Below are 13,401 nucleotides of genomic sequence, written 5' to 3'. Positions count from 1 at the left end.
TGCCTTTCGCCTGAAGAGAGCTGGGATAGGCTCCAGCAGATCCCCGTGACTCTGGTTAGGAATAAGCTGGTATAGATAATGGATGGACGGATTGATGGATTTTCACCTACTGGACTACTTTAAAACACCTTCAGGGCAAGTACACACAAAATAAAAAGGTGGGATATACAGTATATTGCAAAATGACAGAGCCTTCTCTGTATGCCTGAGAGTAAGTGTGAATGGCAAATGATAACTAGTTGCCTTGTCATAACAACTTTAAAAACTATGAAGTTTGCAATTGTAGTGTCCAGAGATAAGACTTTGTTTTATATATACTTTTAATTGTGAAAATCCCCAAAATGGGCTAAATTTCCCTTTTGATGCCAGTAAGTTGTTTTCCTGTGTCCCTGCTGCCACCATCTATACCATCCATCTCTCTGTATAGAGTGGATGTTGTTAAAAGATGACAAAATGTCACTGCATCTGCTGATTCTTTTGAACAACTTTTAAAAACAGGAAAATCTCCAAATCAACCATCAGAGAAAAGATAAAGAAATAATACAAGCATGAAGATCATTACCATGTCAGACAGAGAGAGGTAGAGACATAGGATGTAAACAAATCAGAAGAGGGGACAAGACATGAAATAGCATCCAGTAGGCGTGTCAGTAATGATGTGATCTCTCAGCCACTGCTTTCTGCACAACTGTGCTCAGCTGTGTTGTTGGTTGTGGTGGTGCGAGCTGATGTTTTATTTGGAGTGGAGCAGCCTAATGAGCAGCAGACAGAGGTCAGGACTGGAGCGCCCACCGCTCTGCCATCTGATTACCATACCAGAACATATCTGTGTGTGTGTTTACTCATCTATCAGTTTGTCTGAGTGTGTATGCGTGTCTTGCTTGCCGCATATTGCTGTGGGGATATCTTGCCTCTTCGCATCACAAACACACAGTCAGACGGGCCCGTCAGTAATGAGGAGCGAGGAATCAAAGTCAAAAGAGCCACAGCGCTGCACTCTGAGCGGGGTGAAAAGAGAATGAAAAAAGGAGAATGAGAAGGCAGTGAGGTGGGGAGGGATAAGAAAGTGAAGAAGGGAAGATGGAGGGTTGGCACAGGTATCCTCAGACCGCCTGGGAAACTTCTGACACCTTCTCTGCAAGACTGACGTTAGTGCAGCAATTAGTCCTTTCTCCCATGCTCTCCACTGTCTGGCCCAGCACTTTTTGCCCTACCTCTGCCTCACACCCACATGTTTGAACAGCTATCTTTGTGAGGACACTGACATAATGCCTTCCATTGCCCCTTACCAAACCTTTAATCATCACATCCCTACACAACAATGCCTAACCTTAACCCTAACCTAAGCCTAACACTAACCATGTCTTCACCATCAAACATTTTTTTAAATGGGTGCAAGAAAGTTAGAAAAAGGGCAAAGTGTCTTCAGCTTCATAATATAAAACTGAAACTGGTCCTCACGTTGCTGGGCATATAAGTACATATAGACACATATGTCTGTACCTACTCAAAACCTTCCTACATGTGTGTAAGGTCCGATTAAAGTAGTTTCAAGGCAAGGTTACAAAAGAGAGAAAGAAATTACAGTATGAATAAATGGCAACTCACAAATATTAATTAGGACTTGTGTAACCTTTTGTTGCCCAGCAATAACTTCCCTCTTTATTACGTGCTTCCTTTAAAGCTCTGTCACTCTTTTTTCCCCCTATCTCCCAATCACTTTGTCACACAGGTGTTGGACATTGTACGTACCAATGTGCGCTCGGCACTGCAGCGGATCTGGAGAGAACCAGATGTAGAGAGCTTGCACCTCTACCGGCTCTTTACTCGTGTCTTCAACCGGCTGCTTTGGAGTCATGGACAGGGCTTGTGGAACTGCTTCTCCAATACTGGGTAGGCCAATTTGGGAAGGGCAGTAACATGGATTAGAATGATGTAATGGCAAGGGTTTGCTTGAGACTAACTAGTTCATACTAAGTGTTGTTTGACCATGCTACAGTGTGGTAGCAGAGTGTGATAGATTGTGTAAAATGAGGATAGAGTTGCACACTTTCTGTCTGTGAGGTATTTATGATGTTGCACTGGGTTTTGGACAAGAAGATTCACAAAAGATGATGAATAAAAAAATGACAAAAAGCTTGAAAAAAAGTTTTAAAATCCTGCTTACTTTTTCACCTTCCCACACTTGGCTAATTTTATTCAGAAAGTTATGAAAATTGTCAGATGCAGTTTTTCCCAATTCCAACATCAGAGACTAGGGGTGTTCAGATGCTGTTCAATGACAAGCAGTGTTTTTTTCACATACTGAAACCAGGCTTTGCTAAAATTGAGAGAAACAAATGATCAGAAATGCTGTCATTTCCAGTTTCTTTGATAATGTAGTTTTCAGTGGATGTTATTAATTCTGTGGTGATGAAACTTTTTTCCAAAAGCAAACATTAAATTCAAACTGAAAAAGTAAAGACCCATCTAAGAAAACATAATAATAACAATAATAATAAAGTTTGACTTTTACATCAATTGCCAATTTAAACCAAGACTATCCCTCCCCCTGTAAAAAGAGTACTTGAAAAATGACTCAGAAAACAGAATATTCCTGAATGATCTTCAGATGTTCATGGAAACTAATTCTTCAGAATCAAGACAAACAAATTGCAGACCAATTAACACTCTATTCATTGCATAACACCACTGTTGCATCTCAATAACCACAAGTTCATGCCCGACACAATCTCCCCATGTCCTTAAGCCCAGTGTTCGTCAGCGTACCAGTTTCATTGACAGCAGGGACAATGTCCCATTTATATTTGGTAGACTCAGGAAGCATCGACAGCTGAAAGACAGACAATGAGTGACAGGCCAACCAGACCCCGCTGCTCTTTTCTGAACGCTTTCGAGGATGAAAGAAACATGTTACTCTGTGGAGAAAGAGTGCAAATTAAGGTCACAAATCCAGGTTTTAATCAGGGCTTTTTCACAGGTGGGAGCAAGAAAAGGAGAGTGGAGGGATGGAAACAAAGGCATTTCAGTTCTTTTACTTTGGTTTGTTATCTGATATTTTAAAGTTTTCATGTTTTCTCTTTTTTACTTTTTTTTCCCAGTTTTTTCTGATGTGACAGAAAGTGGCTGCAATGACAGCCCATTTCATTGTATCCCTATAGAAAACCCCAAAACCACAGACATGACAAACACACAGTTATAACTGTTTCTCATCAGTGGTTCGCATCGGCATTCTTTAACACATATATTTTTATTTCGTTGAAGATAGACACACACAGCCAGTCATCTTCAGATACACCAAGTCGTTATTTCAAACACATACATTAGCACCCTCAAAAAGACCCACACATACAGCAGCACATATAAATATATTACACACACACACACACACACAAACATATATGTGTGTGTGTGTAGATAGATGGATAGCTAGCTCATCCCCATTGGATAAATTCAGATTGTCCTGTAGCTCTTAAAATAACTTTAACAGAGATTCCACTATAAAATATAAAATAAAAGGTAGTAGTAGGACAGGGCTTGTGGAACTGCTTCTCCAATACTGGGTAGGCTAATTTAGGAAGGCCAGTAATATGGATTAGAATGATGTAATGGCAAGGGTAGTAGTCAATAGTAGGTAGTAGTGTAGTCAATGTTAATGCATGCGATTAATCTAAAAACACGTTAATATTTTTTAACACAATTTAATTGTTTGATAAGGTTTGAGCCCAGCTTCTTGCCGTCATCGCAACGCGGATGGATATTTATGATTGTGTGGTAATGGTAAGTTAAACGATGCCTAGTTTGAACGGCAAGTTTCATTATAAAAAGCTTCCAGATGGAATCCACACTTGTTTGTCATGCATTTCTTTATTTTAACACATTTACAGGTAAATTTTAAATTTGTGATTAATCGTGATTAATCACAGGCCATGACTGTGATTAACACAATTAAAGTTTTTAATCGATTGACAGCACTAATATATACATATATAAACGTATCCGTACAATCCTGACATGCAGACAGCTACTGCAGTGATGGCTTTTCATCTTGTCTGTGATAAAGGTGTGACCTCCTCATTTCTCCCTCCTCTCTATATTCTTTACAGCTGTCCAGTGGCCATGTTTTCCTTGACACACAGGGCTCAGAGGGTGTAACTGAAGTCACTGCCCACAGCTTTCCATGTTCTTCCTCCCTTCTTTCTTGGCAGGCATAGTTGAAGGAAAGTGAGGAGGGGAGTGAGCGGGCAATAGACATGACAGGCATGATAAACAGAAGGAGAGAACGGCAGGACCATGGTGACAGAAAAAAAGCAGAGAAAATATACTGTTGTAAAAATAGTAAAGACAAGATTTGGTGGAGAGGTGAAGATTCAGTAAACTGCAATTAGCCTAGCCTAGGCTCAGCTACCACCAGCTCCCTGCACCCCATGTAGCTTTTGTCTCATCACAGCCTGGCCTGGATGATCCAATTAGCTTCCTAGCCTATTGTTTGGCCCCTCCCTACAGCTGGCCAAGGCCCCAACATGGATGAACGCAACAGGGGGCATGTCACGTGGTGACAGTGAAGTGGTGTACTTCGAACAGCACACTTAAGATCCGAGTGCAGCCCTCCCCCGCTCCGCTCTGTCTCTTGTTTGATATTTTATCTAAGGGACTTAACAATCAAACGTCCTAGCAGCTATTGTGGGCAATGAAATCTACAGGCTTTGAAAACGACTTAGGGAAGAGAATAGAAACACACACAGTTTTGAACCCTTTCAGAGGAAGTAACCCCTACCTCCCAAGGAGTGAAAGGGGATAGACATCAAACGAACCACCCAGGGTTGTGTGTCTCAGTTGTTGGAGCTCTCTCACAGTTAGGGGTATGTCCAGGGTTGTAAAGAGGGTTAACTGTACTTGGATTTGTTTTATCCTTCCTCTTTGTATGTCTGTCTTCCTGTATGGCAGTGTGTATGCAAATATATGCACACTGTGAAAGGCCACACATTAGAATACATGTGATTTAATCTGTGGCCATGCACCACACGTACAGTATGTCGATTGTGTATATCGATGAATGCTAATCTGTTAGAGCTAACTTAAATTGAGAGTTTGTGTGCACTCTCTTTTGCTCTCCAGTTCATCGTGGGAGACCATCTTCAGTAAGAGCAGCGAGGTCTTGTCACCCCAGGAGCTACAGTGCTGCCGCCGACTAGTCCAGCTGTGCCGAGACTGCCTGTTGGTGGTGTACAAGTTTGTCTCAGAATCCCGTGGCTCTTTGACTGGCCTCAGCCCAGAATGGGATGACACCAGGTAAGAAGAAACCCAACCGTTTGATGTCTTCTCACTGAGTGTTTTATTTTTGAAAGATTCTTCTAGAATTCCTGCTGCAATAAATACTTCATTATACTGTAGGGTGGCTGGATGAGATTAGAGGATATACTGATGTCTGCTCCATTAGGTCCTAGATTTAAACTATATACAGTCAGTGTCCTTGGGCAAGATGATGAGCTGCCTGAAAAGCATATGTAAACTATCAAAGAAAATCCCAGAGTGAGAATAGTGGAGTTTGTGCAGCAAGTATCACAGGAAGTTTTCTCTAAAGTAAATAGATAATTTTCAGTTAATGTTGTCCTCGTTCACAGATGAAATCAGTTTACTGTACATATGGTCGTAAAAAAAGCACAAAAATTACACAAAAACACACGAAAAGGACAGGAAATCAAGCCCACTGATCCTAACCAAGATTATCAATATCTGTGATTTCAATTGATTTAGGACCAGATGGAACCAAGTTAAAAATTAGTTTGTTAAAACAGTATAAACACAGAGATGACAAGATGCCAGGAAGTACACTTTGCTAAAATGCCTTTCAGAAAGCACTGAAAAACAAACATTGAACATATAAATGAATAAACACACAAGAAATTTTTTATATGAAATTTCAACAGCTATCATGATAAAGCCTCCCAGCAAACGTCTTCTCTCTCTTCTCCATGGAGCCTTAAAGCCATCATCTTCATCACGTAACCCCAATAAAACAAACAAACAAAAAAGTCAGCCTCATTCTATTTTTAAGGCTAATCCCTGTAGGTGACAGCAGCCCTGGTTTAAAGTAAGTGAACTTTTAAAGCACATATGCTTTGGGCTGGCAGACAGGCAAGGAGGAGGGTGAGTAGAGGGAGAGGGAGTATGCTGTTAACAGGAAATAATGGCCCACAGATTAGCGCTCAGGTTAGCCGGGTGCCCCCCGAGGCCTGCTTAATTCAATTAGAGCCCAGATGAGCCTGTGCAGCAAATGACCTTATGAGAGAGAGAGCTCCTTTTTTCCTGGGGCTTTGCTTTACATGATTCATAACTCTTGCGCATATTTTAACAGGCTATCACTTTGTGCCTACAGTATAAAAACCTCGGCTGTTTAAAAAAAAAGGTGTGCAGTTTGTGTACAGTTAATATGCTGCTATTTCTTGACTAATCTGACATTGTTACTATTGATTGTTTTATACTGGACTGAACTGCTGTGAAGATTAATTCAAGAATATAAATTTATCAATAGATATGTAAGAACATAACTGTAATTGGATTCAATAACTCAAGCATGTACAAAAATGATGCAAAGGTGTATCCATATATTTGCAGTGGGTATCCTTGAGAGTCCATTTAAGCATGCTTTGGTCTATCTCTCCTTATTTTTTCTGTCTATATATGTTTGTGTAAAAAAGCTTTCCATTTGCTGCTGGACCAGCCTCTACCCATGGCTCTACCCATGGCTCCACCCCTGCTGCTGTCGCTGCCACTTCTTCTTCCTCCTCTTCCTCCGTCTCTTCGCCCCTCGATGCAGGTCTCTGCTTGGTTTAGTTCTGCTAAACCCCTCCCCACTTTACAGCACGGTCCCTACTCACTGCTTTTTGCTTCTACTACCTCACAGATGTAACAGCATAGTCCCACCTGCCCCATAGTGGTTGCTTTAGTTGCACAGCCAACAGTCTAGCACGGCCTCCTAACCTTTCTGTCACCAACATTCAAATAAGTGATATCTGGATTGACTTATACACCATAACAATAAAATATGACTAAATTTTTGTGAAATTTGTAGTCCAAAATGGTAAGCAAGAAGGAGATAGGAGAAGGAAGCATATTAAGACTGTTTGCAGCACTGTTTGTCAACACCGCAACCATTCAGCCAGCTTGCTGTTCATCATCAGCCAATCACTCTTCTGCCACGTGCTAAACTATGTCTTTGGCAAGATGCTTTTATCAAGAGCATCTTACTCTGGGTGCATTTTCAGAACAAGTGGCTTCAGTGGGAACTGAGCGCCACACCTGCACCGCATCAGTGCCATGATCAACCTACGCACAGCTCTCTACAGACAGAAAAAGGCTCGGCTCGCATTGTGTGGTTTGCAGTTCCACAACAGTTTCACATCTCTTCATCAGTCACACAGGGAACCACTCATAACCTGCCACCACTTCAGATAGCCAAGAAGCAATTAGGATTATTTTCTCATTGATGCATAAGCTTTAGATGAGAAGATAAATTGTGTGTGTATGAGTGTGTATGCGTGAGTCAAAGTCAGCCAGCCATTGAACTCAAACAATTTTTCCTGGGCTGTGTTTAAATCAAACTGCCTAGTAAGTTTAAAGGTTCAAATTTTCATCCACTCATCCTCAAGGCAGTCATCATATGTTCATACTGTATGTACACTGAAAGCTTTTTCTAGTTTATACTGGCTGTGAAGAGATCCCATCTAATACTAGTGTAAGCGGGACAAAAAGCCAAAATCCTTCTCATTCATCCCATAGTCTTCTCATTGTCCAGGGGAATTTTGGAAACTATCCACCTGATTGGTCAGTCTCAGACTATTTAACCGACCTATTTGCTTCAGCTGAACTTTATGATGCATTTGTAGATAGAAGGAGAACTGTGGAAGTTGTTCCTGATCACTTGTTTTAGAATCACATTAATAAAGAATCTCAGGCAGTTTGAACACAAGTAATAATTGTACCCAAAAGCGTTGAAAATATGAACATAAAAGTTGTTTTGTTTTCAGGCTTAAAACAACTGCCAAGCTATCCCTTTATGCAAATTTTGAATAATATAGTTTAATAATTAAAAAATAGGTTTATTTTGTCAAGTTAACATCACAACTGTTAACTTGTTTTAATCCAAAAGTGAAATCTTCTAAATATGCTTATTGATTGCTATGGGCCAACCTGGAATTAAGAACACAACCATTACTGGCACGTGTATACTATGTATGACATAATACTGATGTGTAGGCTGTAACAGATATTTTGCAGAAAATTACATTTCTAATTAGCCTTTTCCTGTTCAATATGTGTCATATGCAATGTCTGGATGGAAGCCCAGTTTGGTAGATCCTAACAGTCTGATGATTTAAACCTTTTCACACACACTGAAATCAGAGAATCACAAGCAGGCCTATTTGGGTTAGTTTAATTTAACATCTCCACACTTGTTCTCGTGTTTGTACAGTACACACACATGTACATAGCACATACATTTGCACAGCTCCTGACAGCCTTTAGCATGCGTCAAAGTGGGCCTGTTAGCTGGGGTCTTTGGGGTCTCCATTATTGACCACACATGCCTGCTCTTGTTCAAGTGTCTTTCCTGTGTGTAGCGCCCTGATCAGATGTGTCAACAGCCTCATGGGCCTTGGAAAAGTCCTTCAGTCTATGTGGGCAGATGAGAGGAAGTAGCCAAATAGCTCTGCTAATGACTTTCGTGTTAAGTGTGGAATTACTGTCACTATCCAATGACAATTTCCCCACGATGACAAAAGTTTCAGATTTTATTAACTTTCATCTGTCTGAAAAGTGTAGTAATTAGGGTTAATTGGGGTGTTGAGCTGAATGTGGGCTGCAGATAACCTTCAAGCCTCTTTGTACCTCTTGGTTTATGATTGCGTCAGTGATCGCGGCAGTCTTCCCGGCCATCCTTACCCATGGTATTTCGATTGGTCTGAGTTCCTCTTAATATGCGATGGCAGCTGCATCTTGATGGAGGATTTTAGAGTTATGCGGATTGCCTGTCAGTAGGAGCAGTGGTAGATTGTAGCTGTGCAGGAATGATGAACGAATGAAGGTAGCAGGAGAGTATATTTCTGTCTCCCTGTCAGCTGATGGATTGAAGCAAAGCAGACATACATGAAAAAGCCTCCCTCTGACTTTTAACCATATATGTTGTTGCCAAGATCTTCGCCATGATCAAAAGGAGGATGAACATGGACGATGCCATATGAGGGTCCAATTAAATATAGCCTGCAGAGACAGTGACCTCTTGGACGTGAGAATCCCTTCCCATCCTACCCCTTGCTACTACCACTACCATAATTCTTTCTATGAGTAGAATATTCTCAAAGTGAATAGCAGAGGAGCTGTGAAGAACACACACTCGGCCCCCAACGAATGTTCAATATTTGATTTCTTTCTTTCTGTTTTTTTTTTTTTTTTTGGGCTGCCATTTCCTTGCCGGCCTCAGGGTTTTCAGGGAACAGCTTATCGAAATGGAGGGGAGAAAAGAGAAATCATACCACCAACACATGAACAGAATCCCAACAGATGTACAGTGCAGTGAATCTCATAGAAGGAGGCAATGGAACATAAGGTGACAAGCAGCACCTCGGGAGAAGAGAAAGATAAGAAATGAAGCAGAAATAAATCCAGGGGTGGCATAAAATCATGGTATGAAATCACTAAATGCCACTTCTAAAACTGCACTTTGAGCTCCCTGACAGAAGAACATGTGAAAGGATATCCTGCCTTCCTCTCTGGGGTTTAAGTCAGAGAGTTTAAGAAGAAGTGCTGGACTGAGCATTTGTTCGCTGAGTCCAGTCACAGATGAAGACGTGCTGGAGGGATACCTACGGCCCACTTGAAGCCGTTTCAAGGACACTCTTGTTGGACTAAATGAAGTTAATTTGAATCCTTCCTAACTCTCCAAGGTCTGAGGCTGTGTTGAAGCACCCTCAGCGACATGCCCCCCCCCCCCCCTTCTGGATGACTTTAGAAGAAGCTTCTCAGCTAATTTGTCAAAGAGTCATTTCACAAGGAAAGAGAGCTGTCAGAGGAAAAAGTGTGCTATCACTGCACCAGCTAAAAGAAGATATTACTTCTTCACTCTGTAATCCTCAGCCCCAGTGGCTCTCTTTTGATGATATTGTCACATCTTAAATACTTCCACAGGGACTATTTCTTTGCCTATTGTTGTACTCATTTAACTAAACGAGTATTAAATGTAGTTTATTAGTTAAATCTTGCTGTGGATGTGGCAATACATTCACATAACGTATAATATCAGAATATTACAAGTTCACTCCAAAAGCCCATAAATATAAGTCAATCTTCTGAACAATTTTTCTGGAGGAATTCAAACCAACCCTGTCTCATGTCTTCCGAACACTACTTCAACATTTGCATAACCTTCAGTTAACCTTGACCAGGATTTGGTCATCTCATATAACATTGCTCTGACAACCATATCTGACTCATTTCCAGTATCTAAGGAAGATGGGAGCAGGGTTCAGCCCCTCCTGACTCTGTCTCAACCTGACGCTGGTCTCATTCTCAGGTACTGGAACGCTGTTAGCAGGAGCTGCCTCACTGCTCTGTCTCGGTGGAAGGTGTCATAGAAAAGTCTTAGAAAGGTACTGACGTCTATGCCTCGGAATGATAGGTGAGGACTTTCTGTTCATGATACCAAAGATTTAAGGGTCAAAGTTGAAATTTCCGTTGTCCCGGAAGGCCCACAATTTATTACTCTATAAGCAGATACATAAATACTGCATATAATTAAACAGGATATATGTGGCTGGTTGAAACTAATCAATGTATGTGAACTTTTAGATTTGGCCCATATATATAATTAGAGCTACAACAATTCATTGATTAGTTGATCAATAGAAAATTAATCTATTTTCCACTATTAACCACTGTAGCAATTTTTAAGCAAAATGCCAACATTTGCTGTTTACAGCTTCTCAAACATATTTAACATATTTGTTGTATATTATTACTGTATGTGGGTTTTGGGCTGCTTGCCAGACAATTCAAAGGTTTTCTCTTTTGCTTGTAGGAAATTATATCAGACTGAACTGATTTTTTAACATCTAATTTTATAGAAAAATGATTAATCGATAGTGAAACAAGTGTCCGATTTTGACAGTTTTTTCATTTCCTTATCCTCATCTTCAATGGGAGGACAAAGTTCCAATTTTTTGAAAACATCAGGCTTTTATTAAAGTCGAACTGTGCAAATGTAGATATTTGGTCTTCCTGCCGAGCACTAATGCGCCCTGACCTCTAAATTGTGACCTTTGCAGGTCTAATCCTCTTGTTATATTCATCCTTTCCCCTAACCCCCTGTCCCTCGTTGTTGTCCATCTGTCCAGGTATCTCCTGCCAGTGACCTCCCAGTTCATCATGAAGTGGCCTTCGTCCAGCTTTGGCCGCATCTCATCGGCCATGCCACGCTCCCACAGCCTTTTTGCGGCCAGGATGGGCCACTTCTGAGGTCACCGTGACAACCCTGGCTTCTAACACCACGTCTTTTGACCCTCCCCCACTTTCAACCAGCCAAACACAGATCTCAGCAATCCTGGTATGGATCTGATTTTGGGGCAACTCTGGATGGAGCCTTGGCCAAATCCCTTTGTGGAAGATCATCAAAGAAAGGCAGCGTGATTTGGGATTGCTAAAGTTTAATTTTGTTTGGCCCTGCTCAGACCAGCAAAACCCTTGATCCTTCCTTTTAGCCCTGGTAACACCAGAACCTCTTTTCTCATTGTAATTGCTGTATTATATCTACTCACTGTACAGTTACAAGTCATGGTACTGTAAAAGGAATACTAAACAATGCAATGATTATTTATTTATTTATTTATTTATTTTGTAAGGTTTTCCATGAATGCAGTGAATGCTGATGCAGAATGCATATTTGGAATATCAAACAAGCCAGTTTGAGAAAGTGGATGTAAAAAAAAAAAAAGCCTATTTTTTGCTGGCTGTAATCAGTTCTTTTATTTCTATACAAAGATTTAATTTATTTCATAATTTATAATAGAGTATTTATGTTAAATGTTTTAACAGTCACTCAATGTTCTAATTTTTGCAGTTCACAGTAGAGAGGTGGTGCCCAGAGAACTCAAACTGTTTAACCTTTGAATGCTAATGCTTCATGTTTTACCTGTGTGATGTTAAATGCAGCACTATTAAGCGACACAATGTTTAGAAGTCAATGTAGTAAAGCCAAGCCTCCGCATCCTAGAGAATGAGCTGATTTTAATGCCACAGCGTGAAGAGCCAATCTTAAGTCTCAGAGAGCACCCACTCTCTAATACATGCACTTTGCAGTTCGTCACAGAAAGAGAAAGTGGGTGCGCTTTACAGTAGTGTTTGCATGCCTAGATTTTAATCCCTCACCCAGATGTAATGGTTAGACAGAGGAGCTGAAAATACTTGAAGTTTTGTGTTGTCATTAATTATTGTGTCTTTATATCAGCTGCTCTCAGAAGACACTTTTAGATTTGTCATCTCGAGTATGGATGTATTAAGGATAATAATGTGTTGCATCACTTAGAGACTATGCAGCACGTCGGATGACTTGGCTCAGTCCAATTGTACTGTACTGTAACAGTGATGATTTGCCGGAAATGAGCAGCTACAGCCTTTTTTTCCCCACCACACTGTAGGTACAAGTGCCAGGATGTGCCAGTAACATGCGCATTCACTTCATGTGTTCACTTGGTTTTTATTTAAGGTTGTCATCAGTTTCAGACCTCAGTTTCACAGTTTCAGATCTCAGTTAAATACAGTATTAAATGTGGATAGGCAGAATTGCAGTGTTTAGTGGTTTACTTGGCTCTGCGTTCTTCCCCATCAGACAATACACTGACTAAACTTTTAAAGATGGTAATGTCAACAGTACAATACAATGTACATGTTATGACACTAACTTTGACAAATATGTGTAGCAGTAAAGCTGTTATAAAACTGCTCAATTTGAATTCTCCCAGTACAGTGAACATCAAGTCACATTGCCAAATATTTTTACTTTGCCTGATTTGATTTGTGTTATTTAAAAATACTTTTTCATTGAAGGTATGAAATATTTTTTAATTTTACATAGCAATAAAACATTTAAACAAACATTTCAATCTTTTGTCATTTTTTATAATAGAAATCAGTGGGCCTCAACCTCATTATTGACAGTACATACTGTTGTCAGATTGACAATTTTGTTGCCAATTGCTCTCTATTTATCTTCTGAACAAACAAATAAGATATTGTGTTAGAAAATTACACTGAGAAATCGAGAAATGTTTATGCATGAAAGTAATGACCTGCATAAAACAGAAGCTAAACAAAACCAAAGCTTAATTTTATTTGATCTGTATTTTT

General features: G+C 40.3%; 1 protein-coding gene across 4 annotated transcripts in view; it reads left to right on the top strand.

Moving 5' to 3' along the window:
- Positions 1–13,151, top strand: part of ttll7 (tubulin tyrosine ligase-like family, member 7) — a 69,099-nt gene extending 55,948 nt beyond the window's left edge. For 2 of the 4 annotated variants that reach the window (XM_026323648.1, XM_026323651.1), the window contains 5 exons: positions 1,733–1,893; positions 5,119–5,292; positions 6,702–6,820; positions 10,574–10,678; positions 11,394–11,521. In XM_026323648.1, coding sequence (XP_026179433.1) covers positions 1,733–1,893; positions 5,119–5,292; positions 6,702–6,820; positions 10,574–10,656 — 537 coding nt within the window. In that variant the 3' untranslated portion in view covers positions 10,657–10,678; positions 11,394–11,521. Of the gene's footprint in view, positions 1–1,732; positions 1,894–5,118; positions 5,293–6,701; positions 6,821–10,573; positions 10,679–11,393 lie in introns of all 4 variants that reach the window. The other 2 variants (XM_026323650.1, XM_026323649.2) reach the window with 2 other exon arrangements.
- Positions 13,152–13,401: the final 250 nt, after the last annotated feature.

Source organism: Mastacembelus armatus, chromosome 4 (assembly GCF_900324485.2).
Source record: "Mastacembelus armatus chromosome 4, fMasArm1.2, whole genome shotgun sequence".
In the NCBI taxonomy this organism is placed as follows: domain Eukaryota; kingdom Metazoa; phylum Chordata; class Actinopteri; order Synbranchiformes; family Mastacembelidae; genus Mastacembelus; species Mastacembelus armatus.
Note: the sequence above shows the minus strand (reverse complement) of the source record. Positions and strands in the feature narration are given on the sequence as shown.